The sequence below is a fragment of the Elgaria multicarinata genome, chromosome 11 (assembly GCF_023053635.1).
Source record: "Elgaria multicarinata webbii isolate HBS135686 ecotype San Diego chromosome 11, rElgMul1.1.pri, whole genome shotgun sequence".
NCBI classification, from domain to species: Eukaryota; Metazoa; Chordata; class Lepidosauria; order Squamata; family Anguidae; genus Elgaria; species Elgaria multicarinata.
In genome coordinates this window covers 32793472-32819290 of record NC_086181.1, presented here as the reverse complement: position 1 = coordinate 32819290, position 25819 = coordinate 32793472, and the positions used below count along the sequence as shown (strand labels likewise).

The following is a 25819-nucleotide window of genomic DNA, read 5'->3' as shown; positions in this document are numbered from 1 at the left end:
GGTGGTGGTGGAGGCAGCTAGCTAGGACTCCTGGGTTAAAGCAGGAAAGAGTAGTCAGGAGTGAAGGCAGCGGAGTTCTCTGGAAATCGAATGATGCTCATGGATTAAGAGCAGAGGGGATGCAGGGAAGCAGCGTTAGGAAAATGTTCTTCTGGCCCTGTAGGATAAGAGTATGGTCGATGGGTGAAGCCAGGTAAATTGGGTTCCTGGTCAGGTGCAATGTGCGATGAGTATGGTGAGCTGGGCCATCCTGGCCAGGAGTGGCTGGATAAGCAGGTTCATAGGATTTTTGAGGGAGGAAGAAAAAGGGGTGTGGAAGCAAGCAAAGGAGATAGAAACTTACCCCTCCCCTTTGCTTGCCAGGACCTCTCCAATCTATCTTGCACCTGTTCGTTTGCATGAATAACTATATGTCACAGACACACCAAAGTCATACTCCTGCCTCTCCCCTCCTACTCCTGCCAACCACACACTTTACAATCTTGCCACTCCCAGGGCATAAGGAGCAATTTTCTTGGCAGCGTCAAGCCAGGAGTAGGTGCTCTTGGTCTTTCCTGCTTTGAATCACTTGGCCTCATTCTTCTTCCAGGGAGATTTGAGAGCTGGTGTGCTGATTCTCAGAGCAGTCTCATCCCCACCCTTCCCACCAAGCCAGGAGATCTTAGTGCCTGACATTAAATAAAAAAGGGCCAAACTAGGTGCTGATGGAGAATTTCCACCCAATGCAAATAGCTTCAGAAAAGGGGTATTTTTCCTGAGGACAGCAGCAGGAGAAGAAAGGGTTAAATCCCCCTTGCGTGCCCCTCCCCCCAGTTGATTCAATTTTGTATTTTTAAAAACTTGCCTGCTGTCCTTTGGGCCTAAGAGAGGGAGCGCTGGATCTTGCTTCCAATCCCTACTTTCTAGCAGCAGCTTAATAAATATTTGAGTAGGGCTGAGATAAGATAAATTTCATCACCAGCCATCTAATGGGAAAGGGAAGAAGATTCATATATCTGATTAGTGGCCCAGGCTTTGTCCATGCTTAGTAAGAAATGATTTCGTTTCGTTTTCTTCTTGCAGGCTGAGTTAAAGGAGGGGGCGGTTATACACCTGTTAAAGAAACCATTATTAGAGATTTGGCAATGATAACCAATCCCTTCTAAACTATAGAGGACCAGGGTAACTATAGTCCAGTCTCCAATCTGCCATTTTGGAGGGAGCAAGATGCTTGACTGGAAAACTCCAGACATTCATTTATGAAGCTAATTTCTTCATTGCAGTTCAGGCCTGTACTGAGGGCAGAAAGTATTGTAGTTGTCCTGGTTTGTCTATTTATTTCACACATTTATTTACCAACCTTCAACCAATTGATTCCCAGGATAGTTTGTGATAAGGTAAATAACAATAAAAGTAATACTAAGTCAGAATTTAAAAAGACAATAATAAACCAAGTCAACCACCAATTAAAAGCAGGAAAGGATTAAAGCCTGCAGAACAAAAGGTTTTTGCCTGGTACCAAAAAGTTAGCAAAGTAAGCACCAGGCAAGATTCTCTGACCTTGGAATTCTACAAACAGGTCAGTGAAAATCCATCTTTATGACTTACACCAGGGGGATACGGATAGACCCTGTTGATTTTAGACTTTTCAGCAGCTTTCGATACTATTTATTTGCCTTTCAAGTTGGAGGAGTTATCACTTTACATTTCCTCCTGATGGGAATTGCTCCATCGAGATCCTCAAGGATGAGTTTTGTTTCATGTGCAGTCATCTGCTGGTGATGGTATGCAGTGTCATCAATGTGCTGATGACACTTGGCTCTGCTTCTCCTTTTTCTCAGAGTCGGGTGAAATGGTTATGTGCCTGAACTGCTCCCTGAGCTCATGAGGGTGTAAACTCAGTCCAGACAACATAGAGATATTTATTTATTTATGTATGTATGTATGTATGTATGTATGTATGTATGTATTATTGATAGATAATAGAGATGATGGTAGTAGGGAAATCAGTAGACCGGTTGGCTGGCAAAATGCCTCTTTTGGGTAGGATTGTGTTCCTTGAAGGAGCAGGTGCACAACTTGGGTATACTCTTGGCACCAGCTTTCCTTCTGAGTCCCAGAGTGGTATTCTTCAGCGTCATCTGATTCTCTAGCTGTGGTCACTATTAAATCACATGGATTTATCTTGTGTCGTTCATACTTCAGTGGCTTCCCAGTTAGGCTGTCATAGTACACTCTGCATGAAGATGCCCTTGAAGACTGTTTGGAACAAAATGCTGCTTAGAATACTATCTTTTCTGGATGCAAGACTAGCATCAACCCGGATCAGGGCTTTTTCAGCTACTTCCCACATACTGTGGAATTGGGTCCCAGCACTTCCTTTTTTGGAGACCACAAAAAAGCACGTATGCTCTGTCAGGAGTTTGATAGGGATTGATCCCCTGGATGTTGGGTTTAGATTCACGTTATTGCTTTTAATGAATTATACTTTGTTTTTAATGTTGCGAACCAGTTTGTAATTGAAAAGCAGTATGAAAACACGGACAAGAGAAAGAAACCCCTTGTTCACTTCAGGGTCCAGATGCTGCCCAGCTAAGGAAGAGCAGTTTCTTTTCCAGGACTAGCCCTGGTAATAAAAACTCTGCAGCTCTTTTACTCCCCGCATTCTCCATCTTCCCCAAACCCCATTCAAGAAGCATCACTTCCTCACTCCCATACCTGACATGGTCTAGATCTACTCCTCAGTTTCCCCCCTCCTGGTCACCTGCACCCCTGCCTCTCCCCAGGTCCTTTCTGCCCCTATTGCAGTTGTCCTTGCCTGGAGATGCTTCTCCTCAGCCCTATTGACTGTGTTAATGAGCCTCTGGGGATAACAGGAAAGCCTTTGGTTGCCAGGGGAACCCAGCAGATGCAGACCCCAGTCGCAGTTGCCTAGCAACTGTGGGGCACGTGTTTGCCCTCATCCCCTTAACCTGGCAAAATAGCAAGCCAGGGCCAGAGTGGCACCAGTTATAGGGGCACCCAAAACCAGTAGTCCATCTGCCCTGTGGACATGCTAGTCTTTTTCTTGTCAAACTGTGCATGGATATTGACCAATGTGCACGGATATGCATGCCCCCTGCTTTGTTAAGCAAGGTAGACTAGGCAAAGGAAATGAAGTGTGAAGGATAACGTAGTTGGAGATCTTTTCCTGTGATGGTTGCATTCGTTGCTTAGTTACAGTTTCATCAACTTGAGAGGCTGAGACTTTGTAACCTTGGAGTGCCAGCATGGAGCGCATTGCTGAAGAAGTATCTGTAATTTGTAGACTTCGTCAGCCATTTCAGTTTTGGGATAAATTGTATTTTAGGAGGTCATTACCATTGCTTTGCTTCATCACACCAAAGGCCCATGTAGTCCAGTGCTCTGTCTCCAAACAGCAGACAGCCAGCTGGCCCCAGGAAATCCAGAAGTAGGGCACAATAGAGGTAGTGACTTCCTAGGCAAATAGGCTCCCTGCTCCCTGTTACAAGCCTTCCAAGCCAGCGGCAGTCATGTAATGACAAAAATAATACTCCAAATATGTAGAGCACTTTAAAACATGTTCCCTATACATTATGTTGTTATAATTCTTACAAGCAGCCTGCAGATCACTATTATTATTTCCATATTGCAGACGGTTAGGCTGGGCAGGCTGTGAGCATAACGACTTACTTAAGCCATTATGGTGTGTTCTAGCAAAGGGAAAAGTTGAGCTGGGAATCTCTTGATTCATAGCTCAGTCTTTACACCAACTTTCTAGCAGGGAAATTAATTCCCTGAGAGCGAGGAAGAGAGTCATGGATGTAGTGAGTTGGAGCCCTCTGGATGCTCAGGATTGGTCAGATTTTACACTTAATAAAATATGTATATGTTTACCAAGGTCAAGCAGGGAATAACCAGCACCATCTTGTATTCTTTGGAGTGCTTGGCTGATCAGTATTGGAGAAAGACCCTGTTCAGGCAGTATGCTACGTCATGCTGGTTAAGCACTTTGAGCTAAACGTCATGGCTAAGCGTGTCGTGTGAACCATTCTTAACCATGGTGGCTACATAACCACAGTTTAAACATGCTCACTAACCATTTGCTGCAAAAGGGTTAATGGCCTTACCATGGCTTAGCATGTTGTCTGAACAGGCCTGTAGATTTCTGTGCTAGATGGAGCTTTTGCCTGGCCCCACATGGTAGTTCTTATATACCTGGATGTACACACCTAAGAGACTCCCTCATCTCATGTTTGTTTTTTGCATTTTCCAAAGTATTCAGCTTATATGGGATTAGTTACCCCTGACATATTTAAACCTTCCCTTTCATACTCTTGGTGTGTTTAAAGTGTGGCGTCTCTCTCCCCTCCCTCCTTTAATACATACCTGCGGATGGTGACAATATGATCTGCTTTAGAGCGTGAGCCAGAATTTTGAACTGCTCCCTCTCGGCTATTCTGCCCATACACATTCTTCTCCTACGTTTCATTGATTCGAATCTAGACAAAGAGTGTCACACTGCAGCAGCAACAGCGATTTATCGCTTGAATTTTTTTTGTAGTGCAGTTAATGCGCACATACAACGATACGGAGCACAGGCGAGCGAAGCTATAAATTTAATCTGCGGAGCTCCGGTGGGAGGGGGGAAGGAACGAGGCAGCAGAGGAGGATGCGAGAGGGGGGGAAAGCAGCGCATTGCATCGGACAACCCTCCAAAGAGAAAAGGTTTCCCAAAGGCAGGAGAAGCGGTCAGCTCAAGAGAGGGGGACTGAACACGTCTCTTCCCTCTGGCTGCCCATTCCCCCCTCTTTGTTTTAGTATTATAAGCCCTTATCTGCGGAGCTCCGCAGAATCCTACCACAAGATGTAGTGATGGCCACCAATTTGGACGGCTTTAAAAGGGGGTTAGATAAATTCCTGGAGGCAAAGGCTATCAATGGCTACTAGCCCTGATGGTTGTGTGCTACCTCCAGTATTTGAGGTAGTAAGCCTGTGTGCACCAGTTGCTGGGGAACATGGGTGGGAAGGTGCTGTTGCACCATGTCCTGCTTGTTCATCCCTGGCCGATGGCTGGTTGGCCACTGTCTGAACAGAGTCCTGGACTAGATGGACCCTTGGTCTGATCCAGCAGGGCACTTCTTACGTTCGTATAGGAGCAATCCCGTTGTCGTATAGACAATTATATTCAGAATAGACACTACTGGGCTCATTGGACAAATCATGTGGTTTAAGGCGTTTTTCATATATCCCTTCCACAGCACTTGTTATGGGCTAGCTTTGAATAGTCCAGGCTATAAGGCAGTACAGGTTGAATTATTTTATTGGGTTTTATTATTATTATTAAACTCTTTAATAGAAGCAGCGGAGATAAAGGACAAAAATAATACAATAATAATACTACTACTAATGAAATAATGCCTGGATGTGATGGGTGAGAGAGACATTGGCACTAGGCTTTCAAAAACTAGTTATAAATGGAAGATAATAATCAGTTGGGGCATTTGGTAAATAGGGAATGAACATGGTGATGTTCCCCCCCCCCCGAAAGTTTTATATTTTTCCTGTACAACTACTTTGCTTTTATGAGCATTGTTAACCATCTATGACCTTTGCATGAGGCTAGATAAACATCTCAAACATAAAAAAGGTTCTTGGTCTGCTGGGTGTTCACTTTCTTTTGACATTATTCATCTCCACCCCCTCTTAGTTCCGTGTGAATCAACCCCTTTTCACTTTTTCCTGTTCTCTGGTGATTTAATATATTTTGGATAAAGTCAAAAAACATATGCTTATGGAGCTATCAGATACAAGCAGATTGTTAGGTTTGCACAATTAAAATCACCCATTGTGGCTTAAATAAACCACTGCAGTTTGCGGACACCCATTCTGTAACTCACCCCCCACTCGTAGCTTTTTGTGTCATTGGGTGGGTGGGTGGGTTGTTGGCATGGTTAAAATGCCACCCAGAACCCATTGGCTGTTTTAGGGTTATGTGTGGTTTGTTAACCACACCAACTTCCCATCCGCACCACGTTTGGAAGACATGCCAAGCTACAAGCAGGGACTAGGTTACAGAACAGGTGCCTGTGGGTACTGCAAACTACGGTATCTTATTTAAATCACTGTGGGTGATTTTGATTGTGCAAACCAGGTCCATGAGTAACTTCACCTGCTGCTCTTCCTTCCTAAAAACAGCATTTCAATGTTCAGCGAGATGCAAAACTCTAATCATATTTTAAAATGGTCACAAACTTAACTCTACCTTGTTCACCACGGTGGCTGTGGAGGTTCCCCAGTTACCTTTGGAACAACTGTGTAAGGTAAGTCACAGGAACCTGTGGTCCTCCTAGCTCAGTATTGTCAACGCTGAGTGGCATCGGCTCTCCAGGGTTTCAGGCAGGAGCCTTTAATGGACTGACTTACAGCTGCCAGAGACTGAACGTGGGCCCTCCTCCATCCAAGTTATGTGCTTTACCATGGAGCTATAGCCCTTCCCCCTGCTCACACTACTGATGGGGTGGTTCATCTAAAGCAGGGGTGGGCCACTTGTGGGCCTCCAGATGGTTTGTCCTACAACTCCCATCATCCCCAGCTAGCATATCAAATGGTGAGGGATAATGGGAGTTGTGGCTCTCCAGAAGTATGGGCCTACAACTTGCCCACCCCTGGAGGCTACCTGATTAGTTTACGACTGATTCAAACCACCTGCATCCTAACTGTTACTGTGTATGCTAAGCCTCCACCAACCCTCAGCTTTTCTCAAGAGAAACCAATTGCTCTCTAAATCAGTTTTGTATTTCAGCACTCACACGTTAGCCATAGGCGTTAAAAGAAGTGCATAGAGGCAAGTGAGCAGGCTGTAGAGGAGGAAAGGAGTGCTCAGTCCCTCCTCAGTCCCCAGCATAGAAACCAAGTTGATTGCAAGAAGAGGGAAGTGTTCTCCTCTTTGCTGGGTGTACAAGTGCAGTGAGCTGCTAGAGGGCACTGAGCAATTCATCTCCCTTTTGCCAACTTCAGCAGATTAGTTTTAAAAAAAACCCTCAAAAAACCAGTCTCCTGCAGGCTACTAACTTTTGTGGGCCTATTTACAAGGCTGCTCTAAATGTTTCTTGCAAACTAAGAAAGCCTTCAAACTGAATAGTATATCTAATCTAAATCTATCTCTGTGCTCATACTTCTTGCTGAAATGAGTCATGCAACTTCAAGCTCTCATTTCAGATGCCTGCAAATACTTCTTGGTTTCCTCTAATTGTTTTGAGGCCTTCTTACTGAAATTGGGTTATCAGTCCATTTGTCTGCTTACATAATAGGATGTCTATTTACATGTCTTGTTCATTGCATCCTGAAGGCTTGGGGCGGGTGTCAATAAAAAAAAATATATACACATGAAGCATGTAATTAGATTAGCGCAGAGGTGTGAAAAACACTGAGAATTAACTACAGCTGTTGACTGAAAGGGCTTGCCCAAACTGTAAAGGTTTCCCAAAATTGGTCTTTGGTGAATTCTCAGGATTCTGGAGGGGTCTTTTGTCCTGATCTCCTAAGGACTTACATACTAATTCCCACTAAGGGCTTGTGTCCACAAGTTAGAAGGGTAAACTTAGGATGAACACAGGTGATATACACAGCAGAAGAAGGTAGTAGAATGAACTATATTACCTCAGACCGGAGGGAGGGGGCGCATGTTCAATAGCCTTTATATAAAAAACATGCCCGTACCTCCCCCGCAAGCAGACAACTAGCACTAGGGAAATAGGCTGGGCTAGAATCTCAATCTCCACTGGCTGCCAATTAGTTTCTGGGTGAAGTACAAAGTGTTGGTCATTACCTTTAAAGCCCTACATGGTTTGGGTCCAGGTTACCTGCGGGATCGCCTTCTCCCGTACAATCCGCCCCGCACACTCAGTTCCTCTGGGAAGAATCTACTTCAGTCTACCAAGATTAGGCTGACGACCTTTTCTTCTGTCTCCCCCAGACTGTGGAATGGCTTGCCAGAGGAGATTCGTCAACTTAACTCTCTCTCTGAGTTTAAGACAGCTATAAAGACTACTCTCTTCCAGCAGGCCTACCCAGATGAATTTTAAACCTAAGAGTTTTAAGATATTCTGACTGTTATTTTAATATTGTGTTGGTTTTATATGCTCTTTTATTTAATCAAATGTATTTGATTTATATTGTATTGTTGTTCTCCACTTCGATCCAAAGGGAGAGGCGAGTAAGAAATTGTTGTTTTTAGGGATTTTTTTTAATGTAGGGAGTATTCAAAAATGTTATCCTATGTAAGAGAACACTCAATATACTCAAGAAATCTGTCCAAATATATCTAAATACCATTTAGGTACACTTATCTAGGGGTTAAAGGAATAAGCTTTCTCCTATGTGTTTTAATAAAGCATTCATAGTCCTGCCTTTTAGCTCCTCAATGGAGCCCCCCTGGTGTCTTGCAGCAATACAATATACACTTTTAAACAATCAAAATAGATGGGGGAAATAAGCCACACCAGTGACTATTAAAAGCAGCCATTGTGACCAATAAAATTAACTGAAACATATTCCTGTAACATAGGAAGCTGCCAATATATATTCCTGGAACATAGGAAGCTACCTTATACTGAGTCAGGCCATTGGTCCATCTGCTTCATCGTCTTCACTGACTGGCAGTGGTTCTCCAAGGTTTCAGGCAGGGCTCATTCCCACCTTTAATCTGGAGGTTGAACTAGAGTCTTTCTGCATGCAAAACATGTGCTCTACCACTGAACTACGGTTCAAACATAGCTTTTACTTGGTGCCTAAAAACAGGCAGTGGACAACGCAAATTCTCAAGGCAAGCAAGACATTTCATAGGTTGGGTACCACTACAAAAAAGGCCCTGTTCCTCATTCCATCATATGCATGGCAGCTGTGTACATTGATTGTTCTATACTGTTTGTATGATTTTATCTGTACACCACCCTAGATCCTAGTGATATAGGGCAGGATACAAACACTTTAATAAATAAATGTCACTGGACCTCCTCTGAGGACTGAATTGTGTGGGCAGGTTTATATGAGCAAACCTCACAAATGAACAAGGCCAAGCCTCCCATGTTGTAAATTTAGCAGCTACCAAACCATGCAAAGTATTTTGTCTGTGAGGTAGGAGGCAACTGTTCTCTTGCCATTAACCTGCATGACTAGTCTGCGCTAGGAAAATGCAGGCACTTGGGAGATTTCTTCCTTTCCTACCAAGGCGTCTCTGAAGTCCACAAGTTACACTTAGGGAAGATTGCTTGCTGTGGGATGGCTTTGTGGTTATCACTTTGCAATTGAATAATTAGTGCATCTTTGCGGCATCCCCAAAACTCTCTTGACCTACGATTGCGTAGTTATCCTCCAAGAGGTACCTAACATTTATAATCATGACGTGGGTGAGAGAAATCAGTCATTCATCTCTTTAGTCTTGGGGGTGTTAGCCAATAAGTACAGGAGGGTGCATTTGAGTCATAATCTCTCCCACTCATCTCTCATCTTCCTTAGCAAATTCCAGGGATTTGTCTTTACATGACAAATCATCTATCTGTAGTAACTCCTTAGTGCAGTCTTTCTCAACCTGGTGCCCTCCAGATGCTTTGGACTACACCTCCCAACATTCCTATTGGCTATGCTGGTTGGGACTGATGGGAGTTGTAGTCCAAAACATCTGGAGGTTACCAGGTGGGGGAAGGTTACCCTGGTGTGCTGACACCAGGGATAACCACCTCGTGGCATGTGAGCTTCCAACTTAGCTGACAATTGGTCCCTGCACAAACCAAGTGACCATACAGTGCAGAGGCGTCTCTGAGGTTCTTTCCTTTTCTGTGCCTCATTTTCAGCCTGCTCTGCGCAGAGGGGAAGAGACTGCACAGCGCAATTGGTGGGTGGAGTTCATGATTCTACAATGAGTGTTGGAAAGGCTGAATCAGGAAGTGGTGTGTGACTGTTAACACTTTATTATTCCTTATTGACAGGAAACACTTGGTCTCAGTCTTGAGCTATATACAAAAGAAAGAATTGGTAGAATGGGCGCTACCAATTTAGACTGCAAGCAGAAGGAAAATCCCCATTCCTGAATACCTGCTCAGATTGGCATTCTCTTGCTTCTGGAAGGTTATCCTGAAACTGCCTTAATATGAGCATTCAAGGTACTCCTAGGACAGGAAACAAATTTAGATGGACAAGATTTTGTTCTCAACAATGGCCCTGCCTTGCTCAGAAGACACCTTAAACCACAGTGCTTAACTACTGTGGTTTAAGGGGTCTTCTGAACAGGGCCAAAGTAAATTATGGCACTCTGCGAGAGCTTCTGGATAGGCTGCAGAGGATGTGATTAGCAGGTTAAGCGTCCTGCTGCCGCCACCGCTCCTCTCCCTTCCCCTGGCGGCTGTGGTCAGCCTGCTGCTACTTGCCATCTTTCTTTTGCACCTCTGCTGATGGAATTAAGGGCAGAGGAGACCGTGCTGCTTGCTAACTTCTACCTGCATAGGCCTGGTGTGCTGTCGTCTCCACCCGGGGGTAATAGCAGTCAACCATAAAGAGCTGACAAGGAAAGTATCAGAACCAATTGTACCCTTCATATTTCCATGAGGCTTGGAACCTTACCATCTTCCAGCACCGCTTTGACTGTAATGTAAATAGCAACTGTTGAATAAAAAAAGGTACGTCATGCCCGACTGCAAGGCAGTGAATTCTAGGACAATTCCTGGCATGGGAGGGGGTGTGTACTGAGCTTGTTTTAGCTGTGTAATGCAATACTAATTCTGACTTGTCGAATGTTGATGTTTTCATAATCCTGGAAGTATTTAGTTTTTTTGGTGTTAAATTTGCTAGCATAAACAGACAAGCACCAGCTTATCTACATTCTGCAAGATCCAAGGTAAGAAGCAGTGAGGACAAGAATGTTACTGTTATCTACCCAGAACCTTCCGCCAGCAATCCCTGTCCTGACAACCCTTTTGTACCCTTATACTACAAGCAACTCCTTTCCTCTGACCATCACAACCAATCTCTATTTTGGTATTCAACTTAAGGCAGTGTCACTCTGTTTCTGAAGCAGCTGCACCAGCCACCGGAGATGTAAATCTTCATAATTAATCCTGATTGTACAATTTTGGGTTTGTATGGGCTACACCTTAACTGACAAACCAGTTCTGAAGTATGCGAAGTGTTCCTTCTGAGCCAAACTTCCTTCTAGATGTTTAGTAAGGACGGAAAGGAAAGAACTAGCCTCCCCCCCCCCCCCAAAAAAGCTTAGCTCCTACCATGTAAAAATACATGTAACCATGGAACATGCCCAGAAGAGGGTGACAAAGTTAATGAGGGATGTGGAAAACTTTGCAGAATGTTTAAAGGATTTGGATATGTTTAACCTGGAGAAGTGGTGATTGTTTGAAGATGGCAGTCATGTGAGGCAATAGGAGCAAATTTGTTCTGTTGTTCTAGAGAGCAAGACCCAAATCAACCAGTCCAAGCTACAAGAAAATTTGGATTAAATATTAGGAAGAGCTTCCCAGTGGCACAAGCAGTTCAACTTTGGAGCGGGCTGCCTTGGAATGTGGCAGCCGTTTTTAAACGGAGGCTGGATGGCCCACTTATCAGGGTTGATGTAGTGGATTTCCTGCGGTGGCAGGGGGTTGGATTAAAGGACCTTTAAGGTCCCTTCTGAGGCCATGATTCTGTTTTCCCTTCCCCCTCCAAAATAAGACATCACATTAGACATTGAAGGAATAAAGGAATGATTTATTTCAGGGTTTTTATACAATTCAAAGCAGGAGGGGATGGGGAGGCATTAATTCCCTTCAATCCAAGTTCCCTCAAAAATATTACGCATCCCAGGAAGGAAGCCCATCGCATGTTATCGCGGCTAAGTCCTAGGCAAACAGACAGTGTTGTCTGAAAGAGAGGCTTCCTCATTCAACCGTAAAGCTAAGGAAACCAAATACATCCCACTCTCCAATTTTTTTCTGCTTACAGAATCTCCATCTTTGAGAACCCAAAGGTTTCAGCAGTCTCACTCATCCAAATTGGTACCCAAAAATGGCACACAGGTAGATGGAAGGACTGAGAAGGTTAGTCCATCTGAAAAGTTGCACTCCCTTAACGGCTGACTTTCAACTGAGGGTGGCTTCATTCCCACTCCTTACAGCGGACACCAGCCTAATCATTGGCTCCTTTTAGCGCTCCCGTATCGGAAATACCTCGTCCACCTGCACCGCTTAGTTGTTACAAGGTAGCTGGGCTGCCCCCTCAGGACACACAGATGTGATTGTCCGTCATCTTCCCAGCCTCTCCCTCCCTTTCCCAATTCACAATTGCCAATCAGTGCAGGCTCCACTCTTTTTGGACTTTGTTTTGCATGAAGGAGACTGGGGGGTTAAAAAGTCTGCACACAGTAGTTTAAAAATATCATGGGATGGAATTAGAGGGCAGCCACGTTAGTTTGTAGCAGCAAGATGACCAGAGTGCCGTGAACTATGTAGGAGTTTACATACACCCAGCTGCACGAGTTTATCAGATGCAACAGGGGAAGAAAGGGAGAGGCGGGTGCCCACAAACCCCGCCTTCTCCAGCTAGAGGAAGTAGATGAAGTCATCTGCACAGCTTTTTAAACGACACAGTTAAAGCAGAAGGGGGCGGGGGACACTTGCCCCTCTTCAAACCAGGCACACTTTTCAGCACTGTAAGGGTCTTATCTTGCATTACATACCAGATGGTGCCCACAGTGATGACCAAGGTCAGATGTGCATTACAGAGGTTTCAAGAATGGCACTAACCAGGGGACAAAACCCAACACAGACATGCCCTCCATTTGTCCAGGGAGGAACCACGACTCCTGGGTTCTTGAGGAGTGTTGCATGAAAGCTGGGGATGGTGGTGTCAGAACCGTTTGCTTCTGTTCCCAGTTTTTAAAGGATAATGGGGGTTCAGTGGATTATAGGAGGGAGAGTCCAGGAGCCAGGATTTTATGTTCAACTCCCCTTGCTAATAATGCCCAAGGGATCAGAAAATGGCCCTGCTAAAATCAGCATTAGTTTATTAACTCATTAACAAAGACAATAAAATGCCAAAAAAGGAGATGACATCGCCCCTTTCAATTCTTTGAAGGGGAAAATAAAGGGTAGGGGGAACCGATTTCCTTTCCCTTCTTTAGGGGAGGGTAACAGCCCCTCCCTTCCCCCAACCTGGCCACCAGGGTCTCACCCCAACACATCACATTAAGGGGGTCCAGAGATGGGTTACCAGGGTTCACAGCCACGTAGCAAAGCGCAGTTGTACAGCAAGTCGATAGGGGCACCCCCAAATTGGTACCCCCTGAATCCTGTGCTCCCCTCAAAAATCCAGTAGGGGAGCTGGGTACAGTCCCAAATCATCTCCTGGTGAAGCAGAGACCTGTAAGGAGAGGAAATACCATGAGGTTTATAGCTACTGACACTCAGAGGAGTCCGGACTACAGATCAGTTGACTGATTTGGCCCACCTATGAGGCAGCAACATTTAATCACCTAGTTGCAGCATGTTAGAAGTCACCAGGGCTGCTAAAGGAAAACTAAAACCAAAACACCAGCATCCACATACATGCCTAGGCTTATGACATTTGTAGTAGCAAAAATATGTAAGCTTTGATAAAGGCCAAGAGGCTCCAGGAAACAAGGTTTGTGTTCTCACCCCCCAAAAATTGGGTCATGTGCAGAAGTGTCTGCATCGAATGACCATACAACAGAAAACTTCTCCGTGACCACATTCAAATCGAATGATCGGATAAGACTCTGTCGATGCCCTTTGATGTGTTATGCACACACAGGAAATGTGGCAAGCGTTCCATGTGGATTTCATAACTGTGCGTTAAGTGGCTTGCCACATGTATTAGCCCTACTGTGGGCCTGTTTGCCCTGGGAGGTGGAGTCCTTACCCACTTGTTTGAGGGGGGCAATTCACAAGTTTAATCAGCCTGAGACAGCTGGTTTGCTTGCACAGAAACGAAACGCCACAGAACGATCATGCAGTGTTGGCCTTTGATCACGCGAGCGTGGCTTAGGTCACCCTACTTCTGCACCACAGCTGGCAGCCCTACTCGGAAAGGCTGCACTAAAGCCAGTTCTAGACTAGGCTACTGAAGAGTAACAGCTATGCTCACCAGTGGTCTGAACAGCCCTTCAGGGCCCTTGGTAGCCAGGCTGGAATCGTGCCGTCTCCTCAAATATCAGTTCTTTCAGCTTCTCTTTGGGCAGGTCATCCAGCTCCATGTCAAAAGTGAACGGCTCCTCTGCAATTGGCTAAGGGTGCAGCAAATGGAAAGAGATGGGACCCAAGCGTCCTGGTTCCCAACCTCCTTCCTCTTCCCAAAACCACCAGACAGGGGAATCTTTGGCCGCCCCGAACCAACCAATCCCTTTAAGTAACATTCCATCCCAAAGAACCAAAGCACACAGCACCTCATCTGAGGGATCGTAGTACTGCTCTAGGTACGGATGGGCCAAGGACTCCTCCACTGTGATGCGCTTATTGGGATTAAAGGTCAACATTTTGTCCAGCAGGTCCAGAGCTGAAAAAGAGGTTGGGGGAGGGGAGAGAAAAGAGAGGATGCAGGATCAACAAGTGGACAGCAGATGGCAATCGGAAGAACACACCGGATTGATAAATATACTTGCAGGCTGCAATGTTGGCCAAAGATGGCAGCAGAGAGCAATGCAGGATGGTGAGCGCTGGTCTTTAAGGCAGCTCAGAATCCACAAACTTAGGTCAACCAAACCAAACCAACCAACATCCCACAGCAATAGTCCATCTAGCTCACCTGCCTGAGGTCCTGGAAAGCTGATGCCAGGAAGCTTTGCTTCCAATATCCCTGAGAGTTCTTCACAAATTGCTTTGAATTTCATTATCCTGAATAATTTGGGTACCTCTCTGCTCGCTCCTGACTTCAGATCATGAATACCACAAGTTCCAAAACCTAGTTGCCAGCTTCCCTCCACTGGGAGAAGTATCCATTTATTCCCACACACTTACTTTCTGCAACCAGTTTTCTATAAAACAAGCTCTCCTCTTACACCATAACTGCTAAATGTACTTCAAAGCCTTTGATGAACGGCTTGTGTTAAAAGCTTTTTGAAAGTTTAAGTATAGCCAACCTGAGGCCGTCCAAATGTTTTTGGATTACAACTGCCATCATCGATAACCACTAGCCATGAAGTCTGGGGTTGGTATGAGTTGGAAACCAACAATATCTGGGTGGTAGACACACATTCTCTATCCCAGTCTGAGTCATTCTAATCTACATGCTTGTTGAAACACTGAACAAATTCCAGGAGGCGGGTAAGGCCCTAGAAGTCATGCTGATCCATCCTCACCATGGCTTTTCCTTCTGTGTGCTTAATACTTCTAACTTCAATCATGCTTTCTCTCAAGTTGTTTGGGACAGACATTAGGCTTACAGGCCTGTCATTTCTGAAACTTTTTAAAAATTGGTGTTACATTGGCCCTGTTCAGAAGACACCTTAAACCATAGCTTTAACCATGGTGAATAAGGTAATAAGCCTTATTTACCGTGTTTAAAGTTGTGGTTTAAGGTGTCTTCTGAACTGGTTTTAATGATAAGCTGCACCTACTTCGTATTAGTTCAGCAACTTCACTTCTGATTTTCTTAAGAGTTTGGGGGTAAATGCCACCTGGTGCTACTCCTTTCAAACCTCTTGTCATCTAAAAAAGTTCTACTGTGTTTGGCTGAGTTCTTGATCCTTAAAAGAAAGTGTTTGCCTGTTTTTATGCCTTTTCTTCCTCAATGTATCTGAGAGTAAGTCTGATTGAAGGCAGTGGGACTTACTTCCAAGTAAACACCAGCCTTCAACAAACCCTGTTGCCAGCAGACCTGGGGTGAGAAAGGCTTTGATCTCGGCAAGCAAAAATGCCAAGATCAACACAGAGTCTGTGTTCTGAATGATATCAGCAAGGGTTTCTCCCCTTTCCCCTCCTGAGAATACTACAGATCTGTTTGGCAGGCTGGTGTGTATGTGGAAGTGTGGGGGCTGGCCACACCATTTTCAATCTCTCACTGGTATGGTTTAGTATTGTTTCAGTTTATATCACCCCATGTGCAAAACTGCTCCCTCCAGGCAATTTTTTGCATTATCCTCCAACTATGCAACCCTACATTCCGCCCTTCACACTAAGAATATATTCCTTCCAAATATCTCCCAGTTAACAAGCTACTTCATTCCAACTGCAGGTAGATTCGTTAAAGAACAGGAAAGTTTGCTTTGTAAATGGAGTGATTGCATGGGAGAAGGCAGATGATAATTTCAAATCTCCCTTTTACTTCCCTCAACATCTCTAATTCTGTATTACTCTAGCCCCAATTGCAATGGGCTTCCCACCACCACCACCACCACCCACTTTCCCCATCAGAAAGAAAAAGGCTGATTAAGAAAACAGTAAAAAAGAGTGGGTTATGAAGAGGTGCTGCTGCAAGGAAGGAAACAAAATCTGGAGTAGATTGCAATAGGAGAGGGAAAGACTGCATCTCCCAGCTTTTTAAAGCATAGTTTTGAAGACAGATTATTATTATTTATTACATTTATATATAAATGTAATAAATGATACACCCCATAGCTGAAGCTCTCTGGGTGGTTTACAAAGATGCTTGCTGGGTTTTGCTGAGGCTTGCCAAATATTTAATTTTCAGAAAGAGACCTGCAGGGGACTCTGTCTTATACACAGCAATTCCAACTGTGCTGTTTGCCTTTCTCTTTCTGTGGGGAAAGCAGACTGCTACTTCCTAGTTAGAAAGGAAAATATATTCTGTATGTGTTTCAGAGGCACTTTTTACTAATATATTCTTGCTGGCTACTAGAAATATTTTTGGCCTACTAAGCCAAAAGAAGGACCGAGGGGACAGGAGCAGGCAGAAGTAACATCGGGGCCTGCTCCTGCTGGACTCTCTCCCCCCCCCCCCACAGGGCAAACTGCCATCTTGGCCCTGTGGGGAAGAAGAAAGACCGAGGGGACAGGAGCAGGCAGAAGTAACATCGGGGCCTGCTCCTGCTGGACTCTCTCTCTCTCTCTCTCTCTCTCTCTCCTCCCTCCCTCCCTCCTTGACTCCTTTTCCTTGTGTGTCATGTCTTTATTAGATTGTAAGCCTGAGGGCAGGGACTGTCTTCTTTGCTAAGCGTAAGCCGCTCCGAGAGCCTTTTTTGGCTGAGGAGCGGGGTATAAGTATGATAAATAAAAAATAAATAAGCCTGAACATAATTTGCAGCACCCTGATAAATTCACACAGAGTTGGGCTACAGCAATTGGATATATCATAGGAAGGGCTACTTCTATGGATTGGCTTCATTTACCATCTCCAGCTCCTTCTACACCCTCCCCTCTGGATGGATGACATCAACTGCCAGGGACCAAAAGAAACTGCTGTAAACAACTCCATGTATCACTAAAATATTGGACCTTTTAAAAGATTAATTGTAAGCTGCCTTGGGAGCCTATTTTGGCTGAAAAGTAGGGCATTACCATCTCAGCCAATTTCGCTTTGTGGCTTCTAGTATTAACATAGAAATACCTGTTTATTTTGTGCATCCTTACAATAGGGGTCACCAACATGGGCCCCTCCAATGGTGTCTGTGATTCCCCAATGTGGCGCCCACAAAACATTCTTTTTTTAAAAAAATCCCCCCTTTTCAGCATACATCCATGGCTTTGCATATATCCAAAGCAATGAATACACTTGAAATGCCTATATATGAAAACACAACTTCCTGGCAATTCTACCTAACCTTGTTGTTTCTCTCCCTTGCCCGTCCTTAGCCTTCTTGCTCTCTTCCTAGCCCCCAGCCTTGGCTCTTTCTCTCCCACTCGCCCCTTTATTGTGCTGTTTCTCTCGACTCCCAGCCTCTAGCCCCACTATTTCTCTTCCCTCCCCCATTACCTCGTTGCTTATCCTCCCCTCCTAGCCTCCCTCGCTTGCATCCCTTTGCTGTGCAATTTTCCCCTCCCAGCCTCTAGCCTCGCTATTCCTCTCCCTCAACCTCTTTTGACCAGCCAGGCCCACACAGCAGCCATTACGTGACTAGCCACATCGTCCACTGGAACCATTTTGTCGTGCCGACAGCAGTTTCTCAAATTCCCAGATGTGCCCAGGAGTCCAAAAAGGTTGGGGACCCCTGCTTCACCGGGTTTTTTGCATGGAGTTCCACCCACAACATCACTGACAATTCGTCTGTTGTCTCTGCATACCTATTACAAGTCTTTCGCCTGTCCTTGGTTTTGAGGGCACAGAACATTCTGATTATCCTCACCCCAACCCTTTCTATGGGTGGAGTTATCTCAAACAAGATGCTTCTCAGCTTCGGTCAACTTTCCTCAAGAAGTCGGTATTTAAAAGCTGCTCTGCAACCTTTTTGATTCCAAGTGCCAGGAATCTACTTCTCGTTGAATTCAAGTGGAGCCTCTTTCATGCAGTTCCAACTTCTCCACAAAGTTCCCCAATGCCTAACAAACTGTTCTCTTAGCTGTTTGTCTAAGGTTTGTATTTTTTAATTAGGAAAAAAGGACAGGCAGATCAGATACAAAGAAGCCTGGGGTTCTTGTCTTAGCCATGTTGCCCGAACCCAGTGAGTTATTTGAGGGTTAAGCAAACCTCGCTTAACCCACGAGTTGAAGTAGGGGTTAAGCAAGGGTCGTTTAACCTTCAAATAACCCATGATTGGGTGCAGATGACACGGCACAACCCCCAACCAGCCCAATTGGGGGTTGTGCAATCAAAACCACCAGAGATCATGCCTGGCATATGCCACAGCTCATCGTGGGTTAAATAATCCATGATGAGCCAGCTGTGTCTGTTAGGCTGTAAGCCTCTGGACAGGGACTGCTTATCTTTCACTATGTGCCTAATTCTTAAAAAAATTGTAATACTTTATCGGTGTTAAAACACCATCATCATGTAGCCCACGTTGCACCACACTCTAGATAGTTGCTTAAAAGCAATTCAGCTTTCTATTCAGATCAAGTGCAATATTTTCTTCTCAGTCTATAATCAGGTCCTAGTTGGTCCCAAGGTCTAAAGAGGAGGACAGCCTGTTTAAAAAACTACGAGGAAAGCAGACAAATGATCTTCATCTAGGAAAGCAAGCTAGGCCCCACATGGAGCAGGTCAGGTGGCTGGGTTTGCAACACATTTTGGAGAGTAGCTGAAAATGTGGATCTGCCAACATTACGTTTAAACAGTGATGGGAGGAGCGCAAGCTTCATGTGCTGGTGTGGCCCTCCCCTTTCAGCAGCTATTGGCACGCACGGAATGAAAAGGAAAACCAAAGTGAGATGTTGGGATAGGAGTAGGTCTTATGGTGCATGCAGATATTAAAGGTGGGCACCAGGGTGAAAAAGGAAGGAAAAAATCTGGCATAGGCAATATTGGTAAGGGTTAGCCAGCAGCAGATGAACTTTGGGATGTAGGTTTATCAGCAATGCATGCAGTGACCTAGGAGATGGCCATGCATCTTCTGTCTTTTCTTTCTCCCTTACCTTTGGGATCAGCCTTTGGGAACAGCTTGGCCCAGGGGACCTTGGGCTTTTGGGGCAGTGACTGGAGATAGTTGCGAGCCTTCATGTTGATGATGCAGTTCAGGTCATCCTGAGATGGGGAACCCAGTATACCTGTAGAGAGGGGCAGACAGAGTCATTGGGTATCGAGGGCAAGGGAATTCCTAGAGGAGAAACAGGCATTAAACCTGTAATAAAGGAGGCCTTGGGCAGTAAAAAGAGTGCTGTCAGAGGCCAGGAGGAGGACAGTGTCAGCCATTCAGCAGGAAGCTGAGATGATCTCTCCTACCATGCAGATTCACTTACACACACTGCTCTCGCCAGTGTAGCCATATTTATTAATTTATTTATTAATTTATTACATTTATATCCTGCCTTTTTTCCTCCAAGGAACCCAAGACGGCGAACATAATCCTCCTCCTCTCCACTTTATCCTCACAACCACCCTGTGAGGTAGGTTGGGCTGAGAGTCTGTGACTGGCCCAAAGTCACCCTGTAGGTTCCCATGGCCGAGTGGGGACTAGAACCTGGATCTCCCGATTCCCCAAAAGCTTTGCTCTTCCTCCTTACCCAGAATGTGGTTGAGCTGGTCCAGGTAGTGCTTGCCAGGAAAGATGGGTCGGTTTGACAGCATCTCAGCCAGGATGCAGCCCACGGACCATATATCAATGGACTTGGTGTAGCCCTGGGAAGGGGGAACAAGACATGGGAAGAGAACCCAGGATTTGGGACTTCTTGATCCTTCCCTGCTCTCACCTCCTATTAGGGCCCATGCATAGCAACCCCCTGACTGAAATGGATGACATTTCCTTCCTGCACAGCAGCTGTTGGTTTGGTGGAACGAAAACTCGAGGTTTCAGCTCCCCTCATCAAAAAAGGGATCTTAAACTGTGAACCCAGCAAAAGAGCAGCACTTGGGGAGACTTCACTTCTCCCAGTCCAGCTTGTAAGGTCAGGAAGGGTAAGAGAGAGAGAGACCTCCGTGCTGCCACAGGTAACAGCTCAGGAAATGCAGGGAGGGTAAAACGCAATGCGAGAGGAGTGGGCATCGGGACCCTAAGGAGAAGTCAGAGACTAGGTATGAGTAGGGTGTGGGAATCTGGGCAAGGAAGGATGGGATAAAAAGGAATTTGAAGATTACATCGTGGTTTTGGTATGGCGAGCTACACAGGCAAATGACAAAGCTCCATCTGCTAAGTATGAGCTATGCATTTGTTTCGGTTTTAAAATGTCTTCATGCTGCTTTGTGGCCATGCCAGACCTCATTTTTTCTTCCCGAAGGAGCTGGGAAACCTCACTCCAAACTAACCGAATACCCTTGGCATCACTTGACACAGGAATCCTGGCTTTCAAGCCCCCTCCAACCTGATCTGCTTACCTTGGAATTGAGCATGATTTCAGGGGCTCGGTACCAGCGAGTGGCAACATACTCTGTCAAGAACCCTGTGTGGTCATGGTCTGGGTCAGCGATCCGGGCCAGGCCAAAGTCACAAATCTGTAAGAGGAGAGAGAGAGATAGATAGATAAGAATGGGATGTGCAAGAGTGGCAAACCCCAGGATGATCACAGGTCTAAGCGGGAGGCAGCAGGGGAGAGGATGGTGTCAAGAGGGAGAAGGATGCCACCTTCAGGTCACACGTGGTGTTGATTAGAAGATTGCTGGGCTTCAGGTCCCGGTGAAGCACATTGGCAGAGTGAATATATTTCAGCCCTCGGAGAATCTGATAGAGAAAGTAGCAGATGTGGTCATTGCTGAGCTGCTGGGTTTTCAGAAGCTTATAGAGATCTGTCTCCATCAAATCCTGGACTATATACCTGCAAAGAGAGAAATGGCGCCCCCTCCAGGAAAGGGGAGGCAAGGAGAGCAGTCAAGGAAAGTAACTTTCTGCACAGTTTGCAAAAGGCATCATCTCTGGGGCAAAGTATTAAGTAAGTGCTCAGCCAGAGGAGCCGTGATACCACCCACAAGCTCTCTCCCCCAGACAGGGTTGGCTTTTAGTAGCTGGATGTAAGCCAACCAGAAAGGGCTTACAACACTTTTGATGAATCTCCAGTGGAAAGCATCTCCATTGTTATGAGGCAGCTAATACCACTATCTCTTTACATGCCTGTGATATAATGCTATGCACAGGGGCGGTACTGAAAAAGCTTTATTGGTCTAAGAGGGCATGAGAAAAGACAGTTTCTTAGGCTCAAGCCATTAACAGTGTAACACCTGGAGCCAAGCCCAGAAGGCAACAAGGAACTGATGCTGGTGTATTCCCAGCAACCCTATTACACATCATTCTGTTTTGAGTCACCCAAAGCTTCTGAGCTGCACATTTGGTCCAAAGATGGAATGGGGGTGGTATAGGGAATGCATACAGATCACAATGTCGCACCCACATCCTCTGTGTGTATAAACATCTGTTCGTGTGGGTATCCTCATGTTTGGGGCAACAGTGGTTTGCAAGGATACACATCACGCATCTGATCGATGGTAGGTGCCCGGAGAATGTCATTGATGCCAATGACATTCTCATGCTTGAAGCGCAAGAGGATCTTGATCTCTCGCAGGGTGCGTTGGCAGTACGTCTGGTGCTCAAAGGGACTGATCTTTTTGATGGCAGCTCGGATCTTGTTGACGTGGTCATAAGAAGAGCTGTGAGGAAAGGAAGACCAACAGATGCAGAGTGGGACCTCCAGGTCTATGTTCACGCCCAGGCTTTCTCCTGAGTAAATTAAATCTGCATACCTTCTTTCTCCAAATTGCCATATGTTATTTTTCCTCCCCTCCCCCATTGGATGAAAGGAGACTGGTAGTTCACAAGAGCAACTGATGGGGAAAAGTGCATTCAAGAAAGCCCTAAGCATACATCTTGATTTCAGACCTCAAACAGTGAGATTAATACAGGGAGGGAAGGACAAGAAAAAGCAAGCAAGCACAGGCATTCAGATAATGTGATACAATCATAATTATTCATAAGGCACAGTGTATCACAACTTTGCAAGAGTACCTTCTTTTGACAAGACTACTAAGGCTGACAGAACACAGACTTGAAGGTTCTGACACTAGGGGACATGATCAAAAGCTCTCATGACATGGAGTGTAAATGCAAAAGCCTAGAGATGTTTAGTAAAGCAATCAAGAATGCTTCAGAATTAAGGGGGTTGAAGTTTGAAAGCTACAGGTATTGCAGTACATGTGGAAGCTGAGGTACCAGACCCAGTTGCTAGGTCTGACACGCTGGGATACTGCAAAGAACATACTGGCTTGGGGAGCCATTGTAGGCAAAAAAAACAACAATGCATGTACAACACTCCAGAAGGCTCAAAGATTGTATCAACCAGCCTTAGCATTACAGTAAGAGCTGTAGACCAGGTGTTAATTTGAGTGTAGAAGACAGCATGTATTATAAATGACTAGGATCAACAAGCCTTAATACAGCACTTAACAATGCTGGGGAAACAATCTGACCTGCAGGAATAGTGGTCTAAATAGACCAGGTACTAAACAGGGCTAACATCTTGGTGAGCATTCCCGTGCTACGTAATAACTACATGGCAAGAAGATATTTGGCAAGGAGACATTGTAGCCAATCCTGACTCAGCAAAGCACTCCTGGGGCATCAACAGCTGTGTGACAAGGCAAACTTTACCAGGTGCAGCTTTTCTACTGACAGCACTGCAGTGATAAAAGGTCACAGAGCTGCAACCCACCCGGTGTTTTTTTTACCATCAGAATATAAAAGGGGGCAGAAGCGCCCTTCAGAGGTTGCTGACTTTAGGCGGGCACGCCACCAGCCAGACACTGGGCATCGTGGGTGCTAGCAAGAAGTCTGGCAAACGTTGACACAAGCAGCCTGTAAAGGGCCAGTCCCTGGGAGGAGCTTGGGCCAGGGTGTGTTTATCTGCGGTTTGAGTTTACAATGCTGCTTGATAGAGAGCATCTCCTGCGTAGGTCTGTGACAGGTTTATATGGGAACAATGGGCAGGAGAGCTCTTTAAGGGGAAGGAGACTGCAGCCAGGAACCAATGGGGACGAGATCTGGATGGAGGGAAGTACAATACTGAGGGAACGACACGCGCCTACATAGGAGCTCAGTAACTAAGGAACAATATGGCGGAAGCCTGTTGGCGAGGGTACGGCAGCCGCGCGGGCCAATTTCTGAGAGTAAGTCAGCTAGCCAAGCCTGGGCTGTTCGACCGGGTACGGCACCCGGCCGGGGCCATTCTGCACGGTCCGCGCTCACACTCACCAGACCATGCCGTACGCTCCTTCGCCGATGTACTGCAGGTCCGTGTAGCGCGGCCCCACGTCAAACACCTGCCCTTTCACCGTCTCCACGCCCAGCCTCGGCGCTCCTGGTACCGGGACAGCTCCTGCCCCGCCCGGGGCCGCTGTCGCCGCCGCTGCCGCCATGGCCGATCTGATCAAGAAGCTCCTGCAGCCGCTCCTATCGCAGCTTTACCCGGAACCGACACCGCCCGAGAACAGTGCGCATGCGCATCCTTGGAAACACGGAGCTGCCACCACTGCCCATGCGCTCCACGGCAGCTGCGGCTTGAGGCTCCTCTACAGCGCATGCGCCCAGTCAGCCTGATAGCGTTTTGCAGGCCGCAGCGCGCCTGGATCGGGTTGGGACGTCATGAACTCAACCCGGAAGCGCCGCACCCAAAACATTCCACCGAAGCGAAGCCCCGCCCGCTCTGTCGTGCGCGCTTCAGTCCCGTTGGGCCCCGCCCTTTGGCTCCGATTGGGCCCCGCCCCTTGGCTCAGCGCGCCTCCAATCCAGCGCGCGTTTGCTCTTGTTTCAAGCCCCTCCCCCTTGAATCGGCCTTCTCTCTGGGGCAGCGAGTTCGAATCCCCGGTGCGGGTTTTATTTTTTTAGTTTAGATTTGTGTGACCCATTGCATCCCGAATGGAGATGCGCAAAGCTACATCTGTTGTTGGATCTGTGCTTGTTGTGCAGTGACAGGAGCTCTTCTCTGCCTTTATTTGTTATATTTATATATCCTCATTTAGCCATAAATATCCTGAGGCTTTTTAAAATAAAAACAAAACAACTAACGCTTAAAAATTTAGAAACTAGTAAACCAAAATTCTAACCAAACGCCAGCAAGAGAAGGACAATGGAAGCAGGGCGTCAGATTAAGGAATATAATAGCGACAATAACGTGCTTAATCTATTGCTGGAAGCACAATGGAGAAGGTAAGATTTCACTCTCCTTCAAAACAAGAGGAGGAACGGACTAGTCTGTCTCACTTCCAGTGGGAGGGAGTTCCAAAGAACAGGGACCACTGGAGGAAAAAGCTGTGCTCCTTGTTGAGGGTAGCTTAACATCCACAAGTGGTGATACTCAAGAGCACTGCCATATCATAATCTTTGGGAGGGGAGTATTTATATGGACGCTATTATAATTGTTATTATTTCCTCAAGGCAGCTCACAACAAAAGTCAAACTTTTATACTTATTGTGTAATTTTAATTTCTTAATTTCATAATCATTTAAAATTAATTATCAGCATCCGATGAAGTCCATAAAAACTTTTTTTAATACATTTAGGTGCAAGCCTATGCATGTTTAGACAAACAGAAGCCCTACAACTCCCAACATTCCTTAGCCAAACATATCAGTCTAAAATTCTAAGAGCCAGCAAGAAGAATAAAATCAGTCTTTAAAAGCCTGATAAAATAAAAAAAGTTTCAAAATAATAGGAAGAGGGATTTCCCCCAGGTAGAAATGTTTACTGTCACGGTGCCTACCCCAATATGTCCCTGCTATCTACCAATCTACTAACAAATGATGGACCAGAGAAGAGGGCATCTGATGCCAATCTTTGGGCTCAGGTAGGTTCATATAGATGCGAGCTAATTGTAGGCTGTTTGGTCCTTTATGTACAAAAGAAACAACTAAAAGGGCTGATTACTAGTTGTGAGCGGTCTGGATACAGGAGAAGATGGATATCTGAAGATATGCTCCAACTGCTCAGCTAATTGTGGGCTGAATTGTGTGTCTGTTTGGATTATGTGTGTCTGTTTGCACCCACCCTAATATGAAGCATGCTCCTTAAATGGAGACATGGGGCTTTTAAAGGGAGGTGGATAAATGCCTGGAGAAGGCTATCAATAGCTACTAGTTCTGATGGCTAAGTGCAACCTCTAGTATCAGCAGCAGTAAGCCTGTGTACACCAGTTGCAGGGGAACGTGGGTGGGAGGGTGCTATTGCACTCATGTCCTGCTGCAGCCTTCCTCAACCTGGGGCGCTCCAGATGTGTTGGACTGCAACTCCCAGAATGCCCCAGCCAGGCT

General features: G+C 45.8%; 1 protein-coding gene across 1 annotated transcript; it reads right to left on the bottom strand.

Moving 5' to 3' along the window:
• Positions 1-11715: 11715 nt before the first annotated feature.
• Positions 11716-24009, bottom strand: MAPK3 (mitogen-activated protein kinase 3). The gene is made up of 9 exons (XM_063138386.1): positions 23765-24009; positions 21985-22167; positions 21152-21341; positions 20905-21021; positions 20097-20211; positions 19509-19640; positions 14429-14538; positions 14131-14269; positions 11716-13386 (listed from the first exon to the last, which is right to left on the bottom strand). The coding sequence occupies exons 1-8, from the start codon at positions 23926-23928 to the stop codon at positions 14150-14152; spliced, it is 1131 nt and encodes a 376-aa protein (XP_062994456.1). The 5' UTR covers positions 23929-24009; the 3' UTR covers positions 11716-13386; positions 14131-14149.
• Between the last annotated feature and the right edge of the window lie 1810 nt (positions 24010-25819).